This window comes from Numida meleagris, chromosome 3 (assembly GCF_002078875.1).
Source record: "Numida meleagris isolate 19003 breed g44 Domestic line chromosome 3, NumMel1.0, whole genome shotgun sequence".
In the NCBI taxonomy this organism is placed as follows: domain Eukaryota; kingdom Metazoa; phylum Chordata; class Aves; order Galliformes; family Numididae; genus Numida; species Numida meleagris.
In genome coordinates, this window is record NC_034411.1 from 54,603,309 (window position 1) to 54,627,820 (window position 24,512).

Sequence of the window (24,512 nt, forward strand, 5' to 3'; positions counted from 1 at the left end):
CAGAATCCTATTGACTGCCTTAGCATTTCAGTGGTGGGTGCTTCAGTTGGAATTAAAGGTACAGACATTATTATTTACATACTGTGTTATTAATCACAGGTACCTGAAGTCTATTGTAGAGACTATTTTGATATACCAGCATTTTAAGAAACTGAATCCTGAACAGCATACAGCCAAACAGGAACTCGTGGACTTCTGGATGGACTTTCTTGTTGAAGCCACGAAGACAGATGTGTCTGTAGTTAGATTTCCAGTAAGTGTTTTCTTGTTTGTTTGTTTTCAGTTGTGACATGTAGGAAATAAAGACAAAACACTGCTTGTTTGTAGGTTCTCAGACAAAAAAAAAAAACTGCTTGTCCAGAAGAAATGCATTTGGCCTGCATATTAAACTGGCTTTAATTGATTTCACATGGCTACAATGGAATTGCACAATCTGTTCCAATAAAATACTGAGAAAAAAGTCAGGATATAATTTTATTTTTTAGTGCTTGCTACCAATGAATATACTTCTAAAGCATAACTTTCCAGTGTATTCCAGGTAATACTATATTAAATTATGTTTTGAAGAAAAGACATCTCATTTCAGTCTCTGACTCAACAGGCTTTTTACATAGCCTGCTGCCAATTAAGCGTGTGCTCTGTTAGAGCTTAGAAATCAGCCCAAATAGCTGGCAATCTATTTTTTTCCAGCTGTTAATATATTTCAACAGCACTCTGCTATAACTTATGTATGCTTTTATGGTTTCTTTCCTGAGTACTTCACTGAAAGATTTTTATGAGATACCCCAGTGTAGTACAGTGTGCTCCCTATATTAATGATATATTTAGTGGAAATAATGTCTTGGGTATTCCTTTTAGCTAACCATTAGCAAATACATCTTTTTGTTTTAAGTAGCAGTCACTGTTTACCCCCAGATACTTGAAGGGCACACTTGTTTTGTGCAGTTCTTCTGACTACAGGCTGTAAATGGGATAATAAACAATAAGGAAGCTGGTAGTGTTGAACAGCATCAGGCTGAGGCAGGAAATTAGTCTGGTGTTGCAGGCAGACATATGCGATTCTCTTAATGCAAAAATTGTTTTTGTGCCTATTTGAAAGCAAAATCACACTGTGCTACAAGTCAACAAAATGAAACATAGTAACATCTTTACACTTACAAATAACATCTAAAACAAGCTTTTCCTAAAAGTTCACAGAGCTTGAACTTAAGGGCTTCGCTGGTAATTGGTAGTTGCTGAGCTATCACTTGGTCTCCTAGCTGCTGGCCTTGGTGTCATCCTCTTTGCAGCAATTAGAGGAAGAAATGATGCAGTTTGTGGGTAACTTTGGGATAACTGAAGATAAGGCTCCAGTTCATGAAATGGTCTAAACCAGATTTTAACAACTGTGGGTGTCTGGAGATGCAGGTGGGACCCATTTGGTCACCCGAACTGGGTTTTTTATATTTGTACCAGGAAACTTTCTATGATCTTTAACTGTCTGCTTTTTGCAGCAGTGTGTGTTGCTTTTGAGTAAAATCATTTAATCTGGCCGCTGTGGTTCACAATGGTCCAAATCAAAAGCAGGTCAGTCTAATTCTATGTTGATACATTTTGCTGTTTTACCCAAATGCACTTTTGGTAAAAGATAATTAAGTTACACCCTGAATCCTGCCTACATGGAAGATGGGCATTCTCAAATGGCATTGTAAAAGGAGGACTTGTGATAGAAGGATTTCAAAATGTGATAGGTGTCAGAGAAATCATTTGGAATTTAAGGTATGTACTACTGAGTGATGTAATTTAAAAAAACTGATTTTTTTTTGTCTTATGTTAAAGGGAGCCACAGTAAACTAGCCCAGTACCTAAAACTCTTATCATTCATCCTGTTTCCTTAGTCATATAATAGCAGGAAAAAACTAGATACAGTTTTAACAGATTTTAGTACAGATTTCATGTTTTACTTATTTTGTACAAACTCTTAAGAATTTCTTTTTCTACAAGGTTTTAATATTGGAACCAACAAAAATCTATCAGCCCTCATATCTCTCCATCAACAGTGAAGCTGAGGAGAAGACTGTATCTATCTGGCACGTGCTGCCTGATGACAAGGTACTGTGATGTTGTCTATAGTTGTAACTTTTTTTTCACAGTTTAGAAGTATGCATGGCTTGTAAGGCATATAACGTGCAAGCAGTTGTATCCAATGTTGGACTCTGTAAAGGAGAAGGTATGTTTCTAGCATATGTGAAGATGCTTTGCCCATACATTTCCATGTGTTTTTTTGTTTTTAAGTACAGGGTTCTTAATTTTTTCTTTAAAATTTGTCCTGTTGCTTAAAGGATCTTTCACCTCCACCATGTTTGAAAACTTGCATCTTCTTCCAGGTTGTTTTGAATAGGAACAAATCTGTTGCTTGAGACTTTGTAAATAGCTTGCAAATGATGTCACGTAATGTCAGCGGTTTACGGGTGTTCAGCCCAGTTCCGTGACGAATGGGACGGGGGGCCCACGCCCCGGGAAAAGGGTAAGGAGATGGCCCTGAGAGCAAAGAACAGTGGCAACAATCTGAGGAGAAACAAACTAATTTACTAAATAAGATATCGGAATGCAAAGCAACACACTATAATACAATATAATTACAATTTAAGCTGATAAATCCAATACAGAGAGAGAGAATGTCCCAAAATCAAGGTAGGCCTTACTCTACTACCGACGATAAGGTGGCTGGAGAGCGAGGTGCTGCCAGGACGAGAGACGGGTGGAAAAAGGGACGAGGTCTCGTGATCTGCAAGCTTTTATCTTTTCCCTCTGGCCAGAAATGGTAACAGAGGAGCAAAGTACCTTGGGGAACGTAGTAGTCCTTCTCTTCTGAGAACCAGGTACATTCACTACATGATGTTATGATGTGGAATACCAATAACCGAAAATCATAAAACCATGACACATATTGAGTGTGTACACAAAACTTTCTTCTTTCCATACTCACAATATTGCTTGTCAGCTGTGGTAAGTACTCCTTTAATATGAAAGTATTAGAGACTGGTGTGTTCTAAAATAGCAGTGGAATAAATCAAGAGGCAAAGAAATTTTTTGGCATAAGGACAGATGGATGCTCAGAAGGTACTGAAAATGGAAAATCTGGGAAGTACTTAAATTGAGGGGTGAGAAAGCCAGACATATTTGGAAAGAAGTTTAGAAATTCCAGAGATGCAGGGGGAGAGGAAAGTATTGAATGGTTATCACGTTCTGGGTTGCTTAGGAAGCAAAATGTTGGTAAGAGTGAAGACAGGGAGGACATTTTAAGACCTTAGAGAAGGAAGGGAAAATGGAAACATGGGAGGGTTATATGAAGAATTAATGGAGGCCGAATCAGCTGGAAACAGAACAGTGAAGGTAGTGTGTTTTCTAAGAACACACTTATTCTTCTGTAGCAGCATTTTGTTTGCTTACAAGATAGGATAGTGAAGGACCTATTTTCTAGGTGATCCATTCTTCAGCTTTTATACTTGTGCTTTAAAAAGAGAGGCATTTTTTGTATGCAGACTACATGAGGCAGCCCTGTTTAGAATTTTTGTTAAAAGCTCATGAGGGAACACAAATGAACACTGGCTGAAACAGTGTATTTTAAGCACGAACTGAAATGTTTGCCTAGACCAATGAGTTTCTGTTCATTTCTGGTTTGTTCTGACCTACGTTTTTGCAGGTAGGCTCAGACTGTGAAAATAAAATTAAAAGATAAATGTATGCAATTCTAAGAGAAAAACAGAATTAACCACATAACGAATAATGGTTTGTATCAGTATGACAAAGTAAACCTTGCTGTTGTAAAATATGTGTTCTGAAAGTAGTTTTGTATTCAGAATTCCATCTGTTTAGAAACTAGTTGTACACACCTGTTTGTGTTTGTATCTGTAGTGGTTTTTTGTGTGTGTAATTCATATCCAAATAATATGTTATATTCTGATAAGGGACTTTTGTACAGTATCAGAAGGAACATAGGATTTTCTAGTCCCATGTTTGGGCTGTTGAGTCCTATTCATCTTTGTTGCAGAATCCCTTAATATACTGTTTCTGAATAGTATGAACTCCGTCTGAATACTAGTGTAGGTTTCACAAATGACTCTGTGTTGGAAAGTGTGTTGAGCATGTCACAACACCTCTAGTAAAGCCTAGAGTGGAATACCACTGGTGAAACAGCAGTATGCTACTTTAGGTCTTCGAGCTTTCAATCTGAATCTGTAGCCAGTATATACTCATCTTCTTTTTCTAACGCTATGTTTATGCTAAATGGTTCCTTTCCATTTACCTGACAGTATCTTTGAGAATCTTGGTATCTCATAGTGTTTTCTTTAGGCAAAACAAGTAGGACTGCTGTACTGGCTGCACGTGGCATCTTGCTGTTTATATTCCAGTTTGAGTTAAACTTACTGGATCATATGTACTCATATTCCTAAAAAGCTATTTCATAGTGCATTAATGTTTCTTACAGCTACGGGGATGTTTTGCTTAATGCTTTCAGCAAGTAGCCTTTTCCATAGCTGTGTCACTTGACTGCCCAATCATCCTGTGACCAGGAGAAGGACCTGGTTGTATTCAGTCTGTAACTGTTCAGTAGATAAGTATTTTGGCTTTCTGGAGTTTGCAACTGGTGCTTTGTAGGGGATTTTTTTTTCGGTTATTGTAAATTTGTTATTCCAGTTTTTTAAAATATTCTCTTCTAGCATGTAATATTTTCCCTCCCCTCTCCCCTCCTGATTTTGGCAGCACATCTATATATTTTCTGCACGCTAATGTTTTCTTACATTTTCTGCCCTACTGATGATCAATAACATCAGACAAGGACAGTTTTTGATGCACTCGCTGGTTCTTTTGCTCTGGCCTTACTGTGGTGAGCTTATATGATACCTTGGGAGCCGATGGATACAAAATGCAGGAATTTCTGCCCTACAAGCCATAACATCCATTAAAACATTGCAGTGGGCAATTTGTTAGTTAGAAGTTCAGCTGTACAATCATAATCTGCTGTTGAAATTTTGTCAAAATCATCAGAATCCATCAGAAACTTCAAACAGAGAAAAGGTACAAGAAAAATTTGAAGATACAGAATATAACCAGTGAATATAACCAGTGTAATATCTGCCTCTGGTAAGAGATTTTGTGAAGTAAATAAATGTATAATTTTTCAGCCCACTGCAGTGAAGAAGGCTCTTCCTTTTGATCTTGCTAGGCTGATGACAGGCCCTGTAGGGGCTGATTAACAAAGGCCAGCTATCCCAGCTACAAGGATAGGTGAGACAGCTGGGTTTGGAAATGGCTTCAGCTATACAAATTTAATCTACCTAGCATAGATCTGTTGGAGCTTTAGCAGCTCATGCTTCAGATTTCAGTTCATAAAAAAAAAAAAGAATAGATTTATTTAATTTTCAAAATGAAACCGTTGTTATAAGAATCATGAGTTATCAAGCGTACAAACTTCCCTTCATGCACATAGAAGCTAAAATAATTCTACTTCAAATACAAAATGTAACTTCTTAGAGCCTTGCAGCTGGCAATCTTGTAATGAATGGAATGCCAGGATAAATAACGGGGCCTTTACCTTTTTTGTCTGTTTTCTTTTAGCAGCATATTTCATTATTTATGCTTTTAATAATACCAAGTTTTACATAGACAAATGCGTATAGAAATCAGATGGCATAATGTTTTGTAGAATACACATTACCTTTGCCCTTCAATTCTCTAATTTTAGCAGTCCTTTCCACATAGGGTTAGAGGAATGCAGCAGTGCTGTTTGCAAGTTTGAAATAGAACAGCCTGTCTCTGTTCCTTGTTGGCTTCTGAAACCATTTTGAGTTTTGTTTTGGGTGGTTGGTGGTTTTTTTGCCTAACCCAAGAACAGATGCTGAATTTGGATAGCATGCCTGATATGTTTACTCCAGTGTATTAACAACTTGGCAAGATCTTGAGGGACATAACTTTTATATTATTTCGTTGCCTGGAAACATCATTTGGTAAATGAAAGATACACGAATCTGTGAGAAATCAGTTGTAGATTTTACTGCATGTAGATTGTATGTAAAGCCCACAGTACTTTGCTTCTTGCTATGCTTCTTGCACTTTTCTGCTTGCAGGAAGTTTGTTCTAGATTATTCAGATATTATATTATTCCCAGTGCTGGGAATTAAACGTATACTGATAGCAAAACTCTGAAAAAGTCTCCAGACATGGAAAATTGACAAGTGACAGAGCTCGTATACAGAGTAAAGCATAAGAGAACAATATAGTTACACCCTCCCTGTTAGCAGAGGGACTTAGTAGGGGATCTTTCTTCATACAGGAGAACCAGGCAACCTGGATGGTACTTCCACAGACACTTCATACTAGCATTGGTTGGTTTAAAATTGAAACATTACTGTAGTTACTACTTTGTGCTTTATAGTTAGAGCAATGTGAAGTTTGTACTACAGTAAAGGTGTTTGCATGTATCTTTCTGTATGTTGTGTTAGGCATTTTATATTAGCCTTGCAACTTCTTGAATGAAATTTATGCAGGAAGGAAAGAATTACAGAGATTAAGAAGACTGATCTGGTAAGCCTTACAGAACTGCTGTAGCTGTGAGAATGATTTCCTCTCTCATTTCTTGCATATTGTGCAACTATTTTGGCACTGCATCTATTCTGTGTACTTCACCATTCCTAAAACGTGGTATATAAAATATTATATATGCTACACTTCTTTTTGGGATAGACTTGGTTATGTATGTGTTCAACACTATGCCCTTGTGCTATAAATTACCTCTTGGCAGGAAATGTTTCAATACCTTTTAATTGCTCAGGTGACTAAAATGCCCAATGCAGTTCAGGTCTGGAAACCAATTTCTTAAATATGTTGCTCATAGTGGTGGGTCCTAAGGTTGCCAGCACTTCTGGCTGATGTAGTTCCATGTTTTCCTGAAAGGTGAATGTTTTAATCGGAAGATATGAAGGACTTCTGATTCCTACAGTAAGGCCTCATTAGAACTTAAGCACAGAGCAATGTGACTGTCTGCCAAGAGATCTCGGTTCTGCCACATGTGACAGATCTATGGGTAAAAGATCTGAAAATAAGTGAGGCCTGACACTTCGAGTTTTTATAGGGTGTCTTCCAGCTTTGTTTACTACTTCAGCAGCTCTTAAGGATTTTAGTATATTCTTGCTTCTCTCTTCTAGATTCCTAGGGAAATGGTCTCCTTTTTGTTTCTTTGAACAGTTGGCCTTTAGATTTGCTCCTTCTCTGAGCAATTTCACCTCCATTTCAAGAATTTCCCATTTTACTCTCCAGCATCGGTCAGACTTCCTGCTTTGTAGTGCTCTCAGCCAATTATTCCTGCACACAGGGACACTGAATGTGTAGAACAGGCTCTTGTCATTCTCGGAGGTGGAGTTTTTTTCCCCCTCTTTCTAGAAGGTTGCACGTGAAGCTGAGTTCACCCAGGACAGACTATAGGGGCAGTGCTTCTGATCTGCTAGTTTACTTAGTTTCTAAAATAATATTTTGTGCTTGCAGAATAAACAGTGGAGAAACAAACCAACCAAACCTTCTATATAGAACTTTTCTCGCTTTTTAGGTGAGAAAAATGCCCTGAAGAATAACTGTTGAAAGGAAATAGGCTGTTATAATCCAAATGTTTCTCTTTTGGTCTCTTGAGTTCCAGGTGAGAAGATATGCCTGCTGGCTCTTTGTTTTCATAAAGGAAGAGGGTTTCATTTAACTTTGTTTTTTCTTGTGTTACAGAAAGGTATCCATGAGTGGAACTTCAGTGCTGCATCCATCAGGGGAGTAAGGTAAGTTGTTTAAATTGCATGATTGGAAATGAAAAGAGTAGTTGAGTATTATGTTGAGCTAATGCTGTGAAACTTCGTGGAGTAACAGGTAGAATCTTGGAGCTGGATAGTGCAAGTGCTTACAGAGATGCCCTGCTTTAAGTGACACCTCAGGAGTCTTATTCTGGATTCAGAAATGACCGCCTGCAGAGTTCATTATGTAAAAACTAGGGAATACAACCCCTTAAATTTATGAACAAATGCTTTCTTAAAGTTTGTCACCACTTTACGCTAATTAAGGTTGAATTGCAATAACTGCTAACCTATCATGTCGTCTTGCCAGAGTTTTGTCACATCCATGAGTTGCAGTCATGCACTGAGATTCTGACACACTGGGAAACTGATAACACAAAGAAGGGCTGTCCTTGCAACAAGTGCTTGATGACTACAATATATAAGCGAGGAAGTAATGTGGAAGCAAGCAGGAAGGATATGAGGAATCAACAAGGTTGAGGCTGGGGGGGGGTTAGAGTGTCTTGAAGTATCCTCATCATTCATCTCTTACTGGGTTTTGGTGTGAGTGTGTATGGTTTTCTCTTTTGTGTGTTTGTTTATAGGTATGGCAACAAAACTGTTACAGAGAAGGCCGATAGGAAGGGGAGACTGTCACTGCAGTGATGACAGACGTGGCAGAGTGGTAGATAGGTCATGAAGTGAGAGCTTGAAGATATGTGCTTTTCTGAAACTCAATAGAAAAATAAATGAAAACTTCCCAAAGCTTCATATGGAGTAGGTTAATGTGGACTAATGATCCATAGGATCAGGAACTAAGCATGCGGGACTGGCTTGCCTGGATTATGTTACGTGATGAAGGCTTTATTTCTTTTATTCAGTATGCTTCTCTTTTTGGGACAGGGCCTGTTAGATACTGACAAAGCAGGAAATCTTGCCATCTATCTGCTTGATTTCAGTAGCATTTTGTTCTTGTTTTTACTAGGGAGAACTATTCATTGCAGGATTTTCTTAGCCTGGATGTCGTGCGGTATTGTGAGAACAGCAGGATCTGAGCCAGCGGATCCATCCTGCTAGCCCAGACTGAATGTAGTATTCACTTTTGTCTGACAGGGTCCAGCCTTGCAATTTGTATCTGCTGATACTAAGAAAATAGTGTTCTACTACTGTGATCTCTTTAGATCAGATCTTCACCTTAGTCTCGTTTATTTTTTCTAGGATCTGTCTATACTTGGGCTTCCCGCGACTTTCCATTTTGGAGTTTGCATTTAACATAATTTTAAAAAGGCCAGGAATCTTACATTCTTCAAAATAGTCACTGCTCTGTTCTAAGAATAGCTGTTCCATGCACACAAAGCTGTTGCTATGTCTGCAGTACATTTTTGCACAGATGGATGATTCTTTTTCCTTCCAACAACTAACTTAAAAAAAAACAAACTATCAATAGACACAGAAATTTAATCCTGTGGGATTCAGTTTATTTTAAGCCAAAATTGCAACGATATGCGTAGTTCGGTGTGGTTTGGGTTTTGGTTACAGCATGTTTTTGTGTGCTTCTAAAAAAAGAATGTATTTATTTATTGCCCAATTTTGATATATTTTTTGGCTTTATTAAACTCTGCTGTGGTTAGTGCTGTTTTGGTGTACTCTCCCGCATTTGTTATTGAAACTGTCAATAGTCATTTAATTTGTCAACAAAAATTCCAATCTGTTCATCTGCCATTGGAAAACTGTAAAATGAGTAACCGAGCCAAGAGTGAATTCTTAGAAGACTTGGTGGCTGCCTCCATGAGGACCTGAAGGGGGAAATATTTTATCTTATGCAATTATAAAAAAAGAGTATGTCTATTTTTCAAACATGCAACTTTATGATTGCCTTCTTTTTCAGTATTTTTATACAGTTGTCTTTCTGGCTTTATCAAGGTAGATATTTTTGTAGGTGGAACATCCTTCAGAACCAGACCTGCTTCTAATTTATTTTTGTATACGGAATATTTTGGCTCCTTTGAAGCTCCTGGACGTAAAGCTGTCTAGGAAGGGGAGGTTCCCATTTTCATGAGGATTCTTTGCCTTTCTAGACTAAGAACCAGCTTTAGAGGTGCAGTGTTAATGTAAGAGAGAGTCTCTGTACATGCTCCTGAAAGCTTTTTCAACGAAGACCCTTCTAAATATTTACTGTCTCTTCAGCCCTGCTGCTGAGAGACATCTGGCAGTGAAATGACTAATGTTTTAGGTAAATACTTTAAGGAAATAATTGAGAGGTCACTTATTCTGCGTGCTCCTTATCAACCATCAGCATCTCATTTCATGAGTAGTAGAGTTTAGCTCTCAGGATTTTCAAAGGAACTTGAACATAATGCTGAATCACACTCTGCCTGAGGGAGATCATAGTAATTGGGTTTATCTTAAAAAAAATTTTCCTTATTTTTTGTTTTTACAAAACCTCTCACTGATTAGCAATTTGTGTTCTAATGTAAATAACTCTGCTTTCATTTTATGCCTTCTTGACCTCTCAAATGCAAATGTTTATTATTGAATTGGGCCAAGAAGTATTGATAATACTTAAAGGCTTAATCAGAGCTTTTTGGGCCCTAGCTGCTTCCCTAAGGTGCTTTGCATCACTTTCTCAGGTTATCAAGAAAACTGCGTAGTATTTGTCATATGAATAAGAAGAAGCCATCTATTTTTCAGATTTAAAAATTAAAACTGAAGTTGTAGAATGAAGCTGGTAGATGAACTACAAGTTGGAATCTCCTTGATGTTCAGGACAAGCGCTGAACTGTGAAATAACTGCTGCTTGTGGTGTTTCCACAGGAGAGTGCATCAGGGGTCATGATGATAGATTTTGCATTAGAAACACAGTGACTTTTTTTTCATCATTTAAGAATTAATAAGGATGTTAATTTTCCATCCCAGCTTCACTGAACTTGGAATCTTGTCAGGCAGCATAGTTGTTAGAGTGGAAGGTGTCTGTTTCCTCATTTCTGGAAAACAGAAATCTGCAAAGCTGCATTTCTATGGTTTCTGCCAGTGCTTAACTGTTTTATCTGTTCTTTCATCTAGAATTGTTAGTAAGCAGTAGTTACAGGATTTGCAGTACTTGTCATCAGCTGATGGGAGTTCTGTATGCATGTGATTTGGGCACAAGGCCATGCTGCATTGTGTTTCCCTGCTTGTCTTTTGAAACTTGCAATTTCAGCTCCAATTCTGCTGTCATAGAAGTTGGTGAATATTAGACACACTCAATAACTCTCAAAATGAGGTGTTTCCTGAGAAAATTATCCATTTTCTTTTTATAGCTTGGTATTTTTCATCTTCCTTTTTTCAAGTTAACAACTTGTTTTTTTCAGAGAGGAAAGCAATGCATATCAACATATGTAAATATTCACTTAAAGGCCTTGCACGTTTGTGAATTTACTTGACTTCAGTGTACATGCTACGTTCTGACCCATTTGTTCAGTACTGTCTTAAGTGGCTTCTGTGCATGTTGGATTAGTAAAATGTTTAAATTCACCTGGAACTTTTCACAAATTAGTAATTTCATTAATATTAGCATGAATAACTCCGTATCTTTAGAGTTTGTGTATATTATTGAAAAACTCGATGAATTAAGCCAGGGAGAGTGACTGTCTTCCTTGATGCGTGCATCACTTAGCACATATGAATTTTTCTTGATGCAAACAGGTGAGTGACAACACCTGAAGTGACTATACCCGAAAATTAATCAATTTATGTTCTCATAAGTAGTTTTATGAAATGCAAGTCTCTGATTTGTCTGAAGAGGAGTTTCTTTTTCAAAAGCTCCTGCAAGGGATATGAAGTACAGGAATCATAAAAGAGAAGCAACAGTCAAGCAACCATAGACATAATAAATCATGAAAATTACAAGACTTTCCTGACATCTAAAGAAAAAATTCTTAAGCACAGTATAGAGTATCATTCTGCTTTATTTTGTGGAAGTAAATTAAAACCACAATGAATATGTTGATCTGACTAAGAATAGGTTGATTTCATTAGCAGCATGCCTTTTGTATTGAATCCTGAGAACAGTAATACGCAGTTTTAATTTGTTCCAGTTTCAAATAATTTTTAATATTTTCTTTAAGGGGTGCAGTAATTAAATGTATGTTAAACAAAAAATAATAATCTGGTGAATGGATATCTTTCAAGAGCTGCAGCTTACATTGGGTAAAAAATTGACAGCTGTGCCAGAGTCTGTACCTCTTTTGCTCTTCTGTTGAAGCATGTATGCATTCATAAGAAAACAGCATCCATATCTCTTCAGTATATTTGTAATCCTGTTTTTAACAGATAGAAGCAAAAGTGAAGAAAGAAGGGGGTAGGCAAGACTGGGAAAGTCATTTGTCTCATTTTTATTTATTTTATTTTTGATGCTGACCCAATTTAGAAATATTTTTCCATTATGCTATCAATTTACCAGTTCCTAAGCAATCGATTAGAAATCCTTGCATTCAGGACTGAGCTGTGACTGATTTCTAAAGGGGGAGGAATTCATGATTTGAGTCCAAAGCTTTCTAATGTGATCCTGAAGTGATCTTTCATCCTGGCTCCAAGATTGGCATTTACCTAAATGTACTGAAAAAATGAATCATGTCAACCCAAATAATCCTGTTAACTTATCATAGGATCATAGAATGGTTTCAGTTGGAAGAGACCTTTAAGATCACCTGGTTCCAAACCCCCTGCTATAGGCAGCGACACCTCCCACTAGACCAGGTTGGCTCAAAGCCCCATCCAGCCTGGGTGGAACTACTTTGTTCCTACTTTTTTGGGGGGGGACAATTTATGAACTAGGGGTCAGAATGAATGATAGCAGACAGCTGAATGTGAATTTTGAAAGATTTAAGAATATGACTTCATTGTAAGGAAGGACTATGGCTTCTCACATTTCATCTGTTACTTTCTGACAATACTTGTGGTGGTCTAAATGATTTGACATAGGTGGCAGGACCCCAAATGTATTTTTCCAATAACATGTTCTGCTTGGCTGTTCTTTCAGCATTTCGAAGTTTGAAGAACGGTGCTGTTTTCTGTATGTGCTGCACAATTCTGATGACTTTCAAATCTATTTCTGCACGGAAGTTCACTGTAGAAGGTGTGTCACAGTTATTTCAAAAACCACTCTGCGTGGAGGTACACTGTATAGGAACTGTTTCAGAACTGCGGTTAGAGTTGGCGACAAGTGAAGATGCTCAAATCATCTTTTATATGAAAACATAGTACTCCCCCAGAGATGCATGAACTTTGGAGGGTCAAAGCACAAGCTCAGACAAATACTAGAAACATATAATTACAAACTTTTTTAAACTAATCTTGGGGTATTATTTCTCTGTTCCTTAAATTAAGGCTTATTACAAGTGTGTGTTCGCCCCAGCTGAACAAAGCAGCCTAAACTTACAAATGGATTGTCTATAGTGGGACTACTTAAGGTAATAATCCAGGAGATCTAGTGAAGATTTTTGTTTTGCTGTAGTTAAAATTTTATTTCTCATTACAAACAAACACCCTTGATGTCCTCTATGTTAATATCACGGTTATATAAGTACAGTTTTACCAGTAGCACTCTAACAAAGTTGGCAAGTGTTGCACAAAGTTAGAGGTGTCTTACCTACTCTAAGTTGTGCTTCTGGTCTGTAAGCATGAGGACTGAAGTCTTGAATTGGTCCAGAAGGCATTCCTGGAGAAGATGTCTTCTGTATTTGTACTTAAAAAGGCTGCAACTTTACAGAAAATTACTGTGTTACTTCCTGGTAATGAACATGACTATCTCAAAGATCAGTCCCTAGCTTGTATTCTCATCAATTCTAGTCTGTGCAGGTTTTTTTTTTTACCATTTTTCTTCCCATTCATAATTCAACATTTCTCAGTAGATGAATAAGTAGTAGCTTAGCGTGATGTGATATTTGTGCTTTCAAAGGAGGACAAGCCATAAGTAATAGTAGTGTCTTTTTTTTGTAGACAAGCAAACTTTTACACACAATTTATACTTACTGTACTTAAATCTTTTGGTTCATTTAACATTTCAGTGAGATGCATTTTCAGTGTCCCCACACGGTCTTGAGTATGTGTTTGCATTTTAAAATTTTGTTTTACTTGCTTCCAACAGGTTTTTTGACATGGTGAACAGCATCACTGAAGAAATAGGGAAGACTACGGAGGAAGGAGAATGTGATGGAGACTCCCTGGAGGTATTTATTTATTTTAGCTTATTTGACCCTCTGCTGATCTGCCAGAGGGTAGAAAGTCACTATAGAGGGACCTGGATAGGCTAGATTGATGGGCCAAGGTAAACCGTATGAGTTTCAATAGGGCCAAATGTTGGGTCCTGCACTTCAGTCACAACAACCCCAGGCAACCCTACAGCCTTGGGGAGGAGTGGCTGGAAAGCTGCCTAACAGAAGAGGGCCTTGGTGTGCTGATGGTCAGTCGGCTGAGCATGAGCCAGCAGTGTGCCCAGGTGGCCAAGAAGACCGATGGCATCCTGGCTTGTATCAGGAATGGTGTGGTGAGCAGGACTAGGGAAGTCATCCTGCCCCTCACTCGGCATTGGTGAGGCCCCACCTCGAGTACTGTGTTCAGTTTTGGGCGCCTCAATACAGAAAGGACACTGAGGTGCTGGAGCAGGTCCAAAGAAGGGCAACAAGGCTTGTGAAGGGCTTGGAGAATATTCCCATACAAAGAGCGGCTAAAAGGAACTGGGGCTGTTTAGTCTGAGGAAGAGGAGGCTGAGGGGAGACCTTATTGCTCTCTTCAAGTACTTGAAAGGTGATTGCAGTGAGAGCAGGGTTGATCTCTTCTCACTGGTGACAGGACAAGGGGAAACAGCCTCGAGTTGCACCATGGGAGGTTTATGTTGGATATCAGGAAAAACTTCTTTACAGAAAGGGTTGTTAAGCGCTGGAACAGGCTCCCTGGGGAGGTGGTTGAGTCACTGTCCCTGAATGTGTTTAAAAACTGTTCGGATGTGGTACTCAGGGACATGACTTAGTGGTGGGTTGTTAGAGTAGTATGGTTAGGTTGCGGTTGGACTTGATGATCTTGAAGGTCCTTTCCAACCTGAGCAATTCTATGATTCTATTCCATTCTATGATTCTATTTTCAAAACATTGTTTCAACTATTCTGAGTTTCTAGTGTAGAGTTTGACTGAAGGGAGTAAGTAGATTACTTATCTCTTCACTGGAAGAAGTTAGACAAAATTACAGTTTACAGAATTTTATCCTCTAGTGTTTCTAAGTTAATGATTTGTTGTAATGCTCATTTGTAGGTTTTATAACCAACTTGTATTTCAGTTAGCATACTCGCTTGAGGAAGTACTCAACCCAAGTTCTCAATAATTGCGCTTTATTACAGAGTGATTCTTGCTATAGTTACTTCAGAGTGTAGTCATAGTCAGGCAATATTAGCATCTGTTTAAATTTGAAAGATTGTTGTCTATTTCATGCATCACTGGAATTGTGTACACTTACGTTATTGGCAGGACGTCTGCACAACAAACAAGGATGTAATTGTGGTAGGGGAAGGCTTGTCCTTGCTAGTTAAAATACATGTGGGCAAGTGTGGTAATGAACTGCAAACGCAAATCAGATGATCATGGTGGTGCTGCTGGGAGTCAGTCATTCTACCCTTAGCTCTCTAACCCATGCTGAAGTTTAGGGTTCCCTGCTTCTGCTGTCACCCACATTAGCTAAGCTATAGCTTGCATGTGTGTGCCATTACTCACTGTATTCTCACCCTGATTTTCTCTCTGAACGTACACGTAGTTGAGAAATGAACAGAAGGCCATTAGGTGTAGTGCAGCACTTGGTGTTTAGATGTTCTTTTAGGTGGCAGGAAACAGGGCAAAATATTTAGGACTGCGTACCAAAGTTCTAGAGACATCCAAAACTAACTGAAAAAGTCAGTACTGAATAATAAATCCAGCTCTCTGTCCCAGTTTTTATGGTGTTTTTATAATATGTCTGAAATTGGAGGTGGGACAAACAGAAACCACTAGAGAGGGTTGTGGAATAGTAAAATACCCCAAAATGAGAAACTGTGGGTACCTAATAGGTTTATTTAAGCAAGAAGAAAATCAGTGGGTCACTTGTTTACAGAGAGCAAGTATCTTTACAAGGGAAACTACTGAAGGTTAATAGGCTCTTTAGTAAAGAAAAATACAATGAAATAAAAAAAATAAATTACGATTAGAGGCATGACTTCACCCTGAAAGTAATTAACTGCTGAAACATTACTAAAAGTAGTGGATTCTCTGTATCTCTGCATGAGCTCCTGGGCTCAGCATGAGAGTAAGGAAGTGAAATTATGTCTGTGTTACACAAGAGGACAGATGAGATAATCTAATGACTATTTCTGGATTGTCCTTAAACTCTTTGAAATTGTAATTCAGCTGAAACCATGTAACAATGCACTGCAATCCTGACTAACCTTCATTGGCACGCTTTGCTGTCTGACCTGGCACTGGCCGAGTTGGTTTTGCTGGTTTTGGAAGATGTGGTCAGGTCAGGAGAGCGTCTGGGGTAAATTGTGTCCTGCCTTGCTTTGTGTGCCCGTGGAAGCTGAAGTTCTCGGCTGGGTGCAGAGTGCCCTCTGTCGTCTTCTGTTGCCTTTTCGTGGCCTGCCAGCAGAACTGCAGGTGCTGTTAAAAGATGCAAGTGTAACTACGCAGAACAGATAAAAAGTAGCTCAGCTTTTCACACTTACCTGGAATAGCTGCCTTAGAAGTCAAGGCTTTCCATAAATTCAGTGGAGAGACATAAGCATGTCAGTACAGTATCTGAGTTGCCACCTAGAATTTTCTTTTCCTCTTCTCCATGGTCCACAGAAAGAAGTCAGTATGCTAGATGCCTTTGTTGCGTGCATGGAGTCAGACTAATCAAATCTTGTCCCTCTGTTTCATTTAAATGAATTGCCATTTCTTTATTTTTTTGCAGTATGACTATGAATATGATGAAAATGGCGAGCGAGTCATTCTGGGGAAAGGAACTTATGGCATTGTGTATGCAGGACGAGATTTGAGCAATCAAGTCAGAATTGCTATTAAAGAAATCCCAGAGAGAGATAGCAGGTATAGTACCTGAGCCTCATTCCAAATTTTGTGCATTACATGCTCTCATTAAGCAATCGGGTGAACCAGTTTGCTGATCAAAAAGTATCTCATCTACAATGCTGCCAATAAATTGTGGTGTATAATGATATTCCCTACCTCTCTAAGTAGACATATCCAAACTGTGGAATGGTTTATGATTGCAACAACTGAGAATTTGCTTTCTAGTTTTGGCACATGTAGTTTATAACATTCTTTTTTCTTTCCAAATGAAATGTCATACAGAATCTCACTCAAATGCCTTATGAAAGCCCCATCTCCTTTACGAGCATAAGCTTGTTCTTATAAAAGAGCTTTTGAATTTCATAATAGGCAGAATTCTTTAAAACTTTGATCCTGAATTGTTGATAAAGACACTTTCTTTTTCTGTTTGTGCATGTTTTGTTAGGAAGCCCTTAGTGTTAGAATGAAATATGTGGAATGATCTTTTTGCCCACTGTTGGTAACGCAGTGACTTTGTATGTGTAATACCCCATCTCATTTATAAAGATTACGATGTAAAGGCCAGATGTGTGATCCCCATTGCGCTTGTATATCTTGAAGTTTGTAGTATATGGCTTTTTGAATACATAATTTCCAAAAATATTTTGAGAAGTCTAAATGTGACTTTTTTCAAATGAAACTGATTTTACAAAAAGACTGCAGTTAATTATTGCTTTTACTATTTGATGATTATAACCACCAATGTCAAATGTGTTTAGCATAAAATATTGTATTACTATTTGTAGTGCATCAGAGTAAATGTATTTCCCGGGACCTAAAATAGAGTTTAACAGCTACATTAAGCTCAAGGCTTTTTTCTTGAAGCTCAATATTGTATAATTTTTGTCGTTTCTTTCTAGATACTCCCAACCTCTGCATGAAGAAATAGCTTTGCATAAGCATCTCAAACACAAGAACATTGTCCAGTATCTGGGGTCTCTTAGCGAGAATGGTTTCATTAAGATATTTATGGAGCAGGTGCCTGGTGGTAAGTTGTGGTGAAGACTGGCTTGGCAATTCTTTTATTTTTAAAATCTTAAGAAACAAAACCATCGCACTGCAATGAGATACACCACATCTGCAGGAAATGTCTTTCTTGAATTAATGGGGAAAAAAAAGTGTAAAGGTTTTCAAAGCGTTTGAATCCTCTTGATTAGGGTTTAGGTAGGATGTGCTTCAGATACAGGTCAGATCATTGCTGTGGCAGATGATCCGCGGCCATCCTACTAGGAAGACTGTAGCTAGTCTTAAATAGCTGAGCCCCCTTCAAGTATGGAACACAGGAGGATTGTGACTACTGATTACTGCTTCTGTTTGATAACAAAGAACTTACAGCAGCCAGACGTAATAAAACCCTCTTTTACCAGGTTTAGCTTTTTGAGAAGCTGAGGATTTGGTGTATGTAAAAAGGCATGGATGTGAACACCAGCCTTTTTTCACTCTTTCACAACATTCCTCTTGAGCAACTTCTCCCCAGGCATAAGAGAGAGATGAGCATGTTCATTACACTGTTTCCTGTCTGCCTGCTTGAGAGAGTATGTATTTCTCTGCAGCTGCCAAGACCTGTGGAGATACTTAACTCTCTTTTTAATTAGTGAGGCAGGTGACGATGCAAGAAAGTATTTCCAAGAGAGGCCTTTGGTTATAGAAGAGGTACCTGCGCTTGGTTTGGGATTGCTTTTTGTTGATACTTTGTTTTTCCTTTGGGGAAAAAGGTAGGGTTTAATTTGGTTTTACTCTCATTTTCTCCCTCTCCAAAATTACAGGCAGTCTTTCTGCTCTTCTACGATCAAAATGGGGACCATTAAAAAATAATGAGCAGACAATTGGCTTTTACACTAAGCAGATTCTCGAAGGATTAAAATACCTCCATGATAATCAAATAGTGCATCGAGACATAAAGGTGAGAATTTGCAGAGATTAAGCCTGGTGTTTGTAACTGCAAAACCTATTTGTTCTGTAATTTAAAAGCTTTTTCCTGAAAGCTATTCGTTGTCACAGACCTTCTCAGCTATTCGATGGATTAGGTAAGTGAGCTGTTGTAATTCAAATCTGCACAAACAAAGTGTTTTGTTTTGTTTAGAAAAATTGACAGAGCTGCATCAAATGTGAGAAAGTGGGTATTTTTGCTTCTGTTTTCAATGATATGATTGAGCTTTCATACAAACATATCAGTAATGACGGAGGCTGTGAATGGGGATATCAGCAGTTTATTTTCCAATGAGAGTCGATATTTTCAAAGGTTTTAATTTTGTTTTTTAAGGTGATTGTCATAGTACTTCTAAAATGGATTCCTGTAGATGGGGTCTTTCACTTTGCAATGAAGTTTCTGATAATGGCATTACATAAGACAGGAATGCAATTAATTACTCATTCATCACATGCTAAAGAGCTGGAGGAAGTAATTGTTACTCACAAAAGAGTGCATTCTAGAAATAGGTGATGCAAGAAGTCTGAGAGGAATAGAAAAAAATAATTGCTCTGAATGTTTTGTTCCTCAGGGTGATAACGTGCTTATCAACACTTACAGCGGAGTGTTAAAAATTTCAGACTTTGGAACTTCAAAGAGACTTGCAGGAATCAACCCATGTACTGAAACTTTCACTGGTATGTTCCTGGAAGAGATTCTTTCCTCACTCCAGCTGTGGGCATAGGGTCAGATTCCATAGCCACTTAGTTTTCATTGACTAAAAATCAATATAAAAGGTCACTGCAAGAACAAGCTCATTTAGGTATACTTCATTGTGAGCTGTGCTCTATTCAGCAAGCATACTGTTTTAGAAGTTCTATTTGAGACACAAAAATCCTCTCCAGCAGAAGAGCGTTGTCTTTCCTATGTCGCATTTGAGTGTCTCTTCTGATGCACGTGGCTTCTTCATTATGCTGACCTAGGGCTTAACTACATTTAAATCCTGCAGTGCCGCTGCAGGATTTGAATGGTTACTCCAGATGAAAAACGACCATTATTTTAATTCTTTTCCTTGTTAAATTTCTGTTCTAAATGGAACAGAATGCAGAATGCTGTCAGGATGACTCCCTTCAGAAAAAATGTTCATAATACGTGTTCAATTCCCTGCTACTCAACTCAGAGTAATCTTCCTTATTTTAATCTACATATATAACAGAATAAACTATATATGTATGTATAATCCATAGATCGTTGAAACCTCCAATAATCTTTGTGGACATTGAAAAGAGTTATCATCAGATCAGTACACGATAACAGATGCTTTTAGCACAAGTAATATTTTGAATATTAAGTTTCATGTTGAATGCATCTGGAAATTTTTAATTCTTATTTTGAGTAACAGAGTATTTTCGTTAACTCTCCTAGTATAATTCACAGCCCACTTATTTTGTTTGTCTTAGCATGTAGCTATTTGTATCTTTCATGCATCTAAATAACAAAGATGGATGTGTTTTAAACAGGTACCCTTCAGTATATGGCACCAGAAATAATTGACAAAGGCCCACGCGGCTATGGGAAGGCTGCAGACATCTGGTCTTTGGGATGCACTATCATTGAGATGGCTACAGGGAAACCCCCATTTTATGAACTAGGAGAACCACAAGCAGCTATGTTTAAGGTCAGACATCTTCCTTGTACAGCTCAGGCCAGTTTTTGTAAACACAGGAAGTCTTGTGACTGTTTTGGAAAGGCTGGAATTGGAAGGGAAAAAAAAAGATAAAGGAAATACTTGGGTAATCAGGGTACTAAGAAGAATGAGCTGATTCATCTAAGAGCGATTGCTGTGTCGTTTTGAAGACAGTAATGGAACAGTAACAGCTATTCACAAAAAAAAAAGAAGCTGAGAAAAGGAGCTCTGAGTTCCCTGCTTTGCAAAAGCCTCTCTTGGGAATTGTATTTTTTTAATGGAATTGAATAATCAGTTTGTAATAACTTTGTTCCTTGAATTAATTGATTACTTACAGAAAGATGATATCAAAACTCAATATGCTACTTTTACATTTACATAAAAACATTTTGATCATAGAATCATAGAATGATTGGCATTGGAAGGGACTTCTGAGATCATCTAGTTCTAACCCCCCCTGCTATGGGCAGGGACACCTCCCTCTAGATCAGGTTGCTGAAAGCCCCATGCAGCCCAGCCTTGATCGTCTCCAGGGAGGGGGCATCCACAACCTCACTGGGCAACCTGTTCCCGTGTCTCCCCACCCTCATGTTATTTAGTATTAGAGAAAAGAATAGCGCAAGCCATTGTTGGTTTTTTTTCCCTCTCAATTTGTCCCAGGTGGGAATGTTTAAAATCCACCCAGAGATTCCTGAGTCCATGTCTGCAGAAGCCAAGTCGTTCATACTGCGTTGCTTTGAACCAGATCCTGATAAACGAGCTTTTGCTCATGAGCTCCTTGTAGATGAATTCTTGAAGGTTTCAAGCAAAAAAAGAAAATCCCCATCAAAACTCTCAGGTAAGGAATTTCTATCTCATAAAAGGTATTGTTCTCTAAAACTGCTGATTCAGTCTTTAAAATGAAGATGGTACATCTCCATCCTAGGTGAATGTTCAGTTATAGCCTTGTGTTCTAGATGCAGAAAGACTTGTAGCAGAATTCTGCTAGCATGTTGTCAGAGGTGATTTATATAAATATTTCTAATAAGGTTTAAGTATAGAATTAGAATAGTTTCAGTTGGAAGGGCCCTACAAAGATCGAGTCCAGCTGTTAGACTACTTGGAGTCTGACCTGAAGTATGTCATTCAGAGTGATTTTGATAATGCTCTTAAACACTGATAGGCACGGGGCATCATCTCCTCCTTCCACTCTAGGAAGCTTGTTGCAGTGTCTAACTACCTCACTGGTAAATAAGTTTTTGCTAATGTTTAGTCTGAGCCTCCCATGATGCAGCTGTGAGCCATTGCCGCATATCCTGTCACTGGATACCATGGAGGAAAGATGAGCAACTCCCTCTTCACTACCCCTAAAATTGTTTATCTGTGTTTGTTTGTTATATTTTTATTTTATTTTGTTAAATGTGTGTATGTTTTCATTCAAGGAATGTTTACATAGAGTGCATTTTATATAATGTTGTAGCACAATATTGAGCTTCAAGAGTGTTCTACATGAGCAATGTTATCTATAGCAATCTGCGTTATTTTTTTCCATGCTCATTCCCTGCAGTGTTCTGAATTATGGAATATAACTAAGGAGCTTTGAGAGTTTGAGTTATGTATTTTATGTATGCATATATGAAAAATATCCTCTGTATAATTTGAGCGTGATACCTAAAAGAAGAAAAAATATCACGTAAAGGGGATAGCATTGGATGAGCACTTTTCACATGCTTGGTTTGTTGGTTTTTTTTTTCAGATTCAAATTCATTTTAAATGGCAATAAATCATACTTGTTTAAAATAAGAATTGCAGATAGGAGAGTCCAGATAGGCCATAAAAATTAGAAGAGTGTGCTTATTTTCTGTGTTATTTTAGCACATGTAACTTTTTCTTTCTTTACCTTTCTCCCACAGTTCTTTCAGCTAACGCAAATGGTGAGTTTTAACATCCTTTCTTAATCAAAGCATAAATCTGTAGATACTGTGGTTATCACTCGCTCTGATATAATTTGTCACACGAAGTCCTTGCAAAGAGAGGTGGGCACAGTTATGAAAATAAGTGACCTCTCCATTAGGAAGCTCTAATTCATTGTGCAAATTAAAAACACTATCTGTAATGCTGCCTTGGTTGAATTATCTAAGCAGGTGGGTGATGTGAGCTTGAAGACCTGAGTTGCTATAGGAGCCCCACAGTGGAAATCTGAACAGTAAACCAAATGGCTGTTTTGCTTTAGCAGTAGAGTCAAGGTTTGTGGAGAAGGATATGTAGAATTTAAATTATTGGAATGTGAGTATGTGACTTAACCTATAGAAACTCTTTGTTACTGATCAGAGCACATACTAATGATATTGATACATGTTCACTCCAGTGTCAGTATTGTGGAAATGAGCTTGCAAAGAGCCTGATGTTTCCATATCTCAATAACTGTTTCAATAAAAACATAGTTCAAGATAATTCTATTCCAGAGGAACAAGCTTTGGAAGCCTTTTGCTGTTTTGTTTTGTTTTTGTTAACATTCTGTATTGGTGTGGGGGAAGGCACTCAGAATCTCTATTTTTGTGAAAGAATGACCTTCTTTGCTTCACGACTGTGTTGATGCTATTACATTTCAATTTCTAAATATCCTTTAATAGAGTATCTTCGGAGTATATCCTTACCTGTTCCTGTTCTGGTGGAAGATACAAGTAGCAGTAGTGAATATGGTTCTGTCTCACCTGATACAGAGTTAAAAATTGATCCATTCTCTTTCAAAACAAGAGCAAAATCCTGTGGGGAAAAAGACGGGAAGGGAATCCGGTCCCTTTTTCTAAGGTAAGTACTGCTATCCAGCATTAATGTTATCTAGTAGATTAGTGCATTGTGGTTGTAGTTTATACAGTTTCTTTTCACTGAGTGTCTTTCATTCAGCATCCCAGATGAAAATTTTGAGGATCACAGTGCACCTCCTTCACCTGAAGAGAAAGATTCTGGGTTTTTCATGCTGAAGAAGGATAGTGAGAGGAGAGCCACCCTTCACAGGATATTGACTGAGGACCAAGAGAAGGTAGTGAGGAACTTGATGGAAGCTTTGGCTCAGGTAAAGTAATTTCAAAAGGCAGCAAAAAAATTATGGAGTTTGGAGACTACAATTACCTGAAATTTTCAAATCTACACATAATAATCAAAAAGTAACACTCGATTAAACTAGAAAGCATGTACAACATAGGCTTTCACAGTTTACTGCTTTATTGAGGCTAATAAAAATAGGCTCTGATGTTATGTTTATCCTACATTAGATATGCCTTTTCTGCTTTTCATAAATATGATGTGAACACCTGGATACTAGTTCTTATAGAGTTCCATCTTCTGGCTGACTGGTTTGATGGAGAAAAGGTTCGATCTTTTTGTCTGCTTTGGTCTGAGGTTACTGTGTAGAAAAGAGTAGAGTTATTGATACACTGTTGTCTTCCAGCCAAGAGCTATAAAAGGGGAAAGACAGGACTAGTTAGAAAATAAACTGCCTCTTCCTCACAGTGGTTGGAGCCACATAGGGAGGGGAGGGAGGATGGAGTAGTAGTGGGAGATACAGCAAAATAATTGCAGAACGACCTTTTCGTGCTGCTTTGCGGTGATGATTCATTGTGATGTATCAGTTCAGGATGACACCAAATAAATTACAGGTCATCACCACACTGTTAGGTGTTGCAACAGAGAAATTGGATGACAGGTTTTTTTCTTCTTTTTGTAATGTGTGTGTTAGTAGTTAATTGACTCACTTCATTCTCGAGGCTGAGTATTGCTAGTCTAAAATGTGTTTGTGTAAAATGTGGCAAGTCATCTTCTAAAGATAGTACTGTTTGAGAAACTGATGCAAACTAATAATATTCTTATGCATGTAGCACAGCTAATGTAATTGGAAATTGTTACTGTACAAAAAACAAAAGCTTCTAACTCATGGAGGGAGGTGGGGGTGGGGGAAATCACAACAGTTGTCCTAGTAACTATACACTGTACAAAGTGTTAAAGTAAAAGGCAACAAAAGAGACGTTAGTGATCCT

The 24,512-nt window shown here is 38.0% G+C and overlaps 1 protein-coding gene across 2 annotated transcripts in view; it reads left to right on the top strand.

Annotated features, from left to right (window-relative positions):
* MAP3K5 (mitogen-activated protein kinase kinase kinase 5) overlaps window positions 1-24,512 on the top strand; it is a 92,807-nt gene that overhangs the window by 54,710 nt on the left and 13,585 nt on the right. For both annotated transcript variants that reach the window (XM_021390677.1, XM_021390676.1), the window contains exons 10-23: window positions 100-253; window positions 1,984-2,091; window positions 7,753-7,802; window positions 12,814-12,909; window positions 13,921-14,002; window positions 16,746-16,879; window positions 17,761-17,888; window positions 18,667-18,803; window positions 19,402-19,507; window positions 20,330-20,487; window positions 21,157-21,334; window positions 22,389-22,409; window positions 23,109-23,286; window positions 23,383-23,551. In XM_021390677.1, coding sequence (XP_021246352.1) covers window positions 100-253; window positions 1,984-2,091; window positions 7,753-7,802; window positions 12,814-12,909; window positions 13,921-14,002; window positions 16,746-16,879; window positions 17,761-17,888; window positions 18,667-18,803; window positions 19,402-19,507; window positions 20,330-20,487; window positions 21,157-21,334; window positions 22,389-22,409; window positions 23,109-23,286; window positions 23,383-23,551 — 1,699 coding nt within the window. The remainder of the gene's footprint in view (window positions 1-99; window positions 254-1,983; window positions 2,092-7,752; window positions 7,803-12,813; window positions 12,910-13,920; window positions 14,003-16,745; window positions 16,880-17,760; window positions 17,889-18,666; window positions 18,804-19,401; window positions 19,508-20,329; window positions 20,488-21,156; window positions 21,335-22,388; window positions 22,410-23,108; window positions 23,287-23,382; window positions 23,552-24,512) is intronic.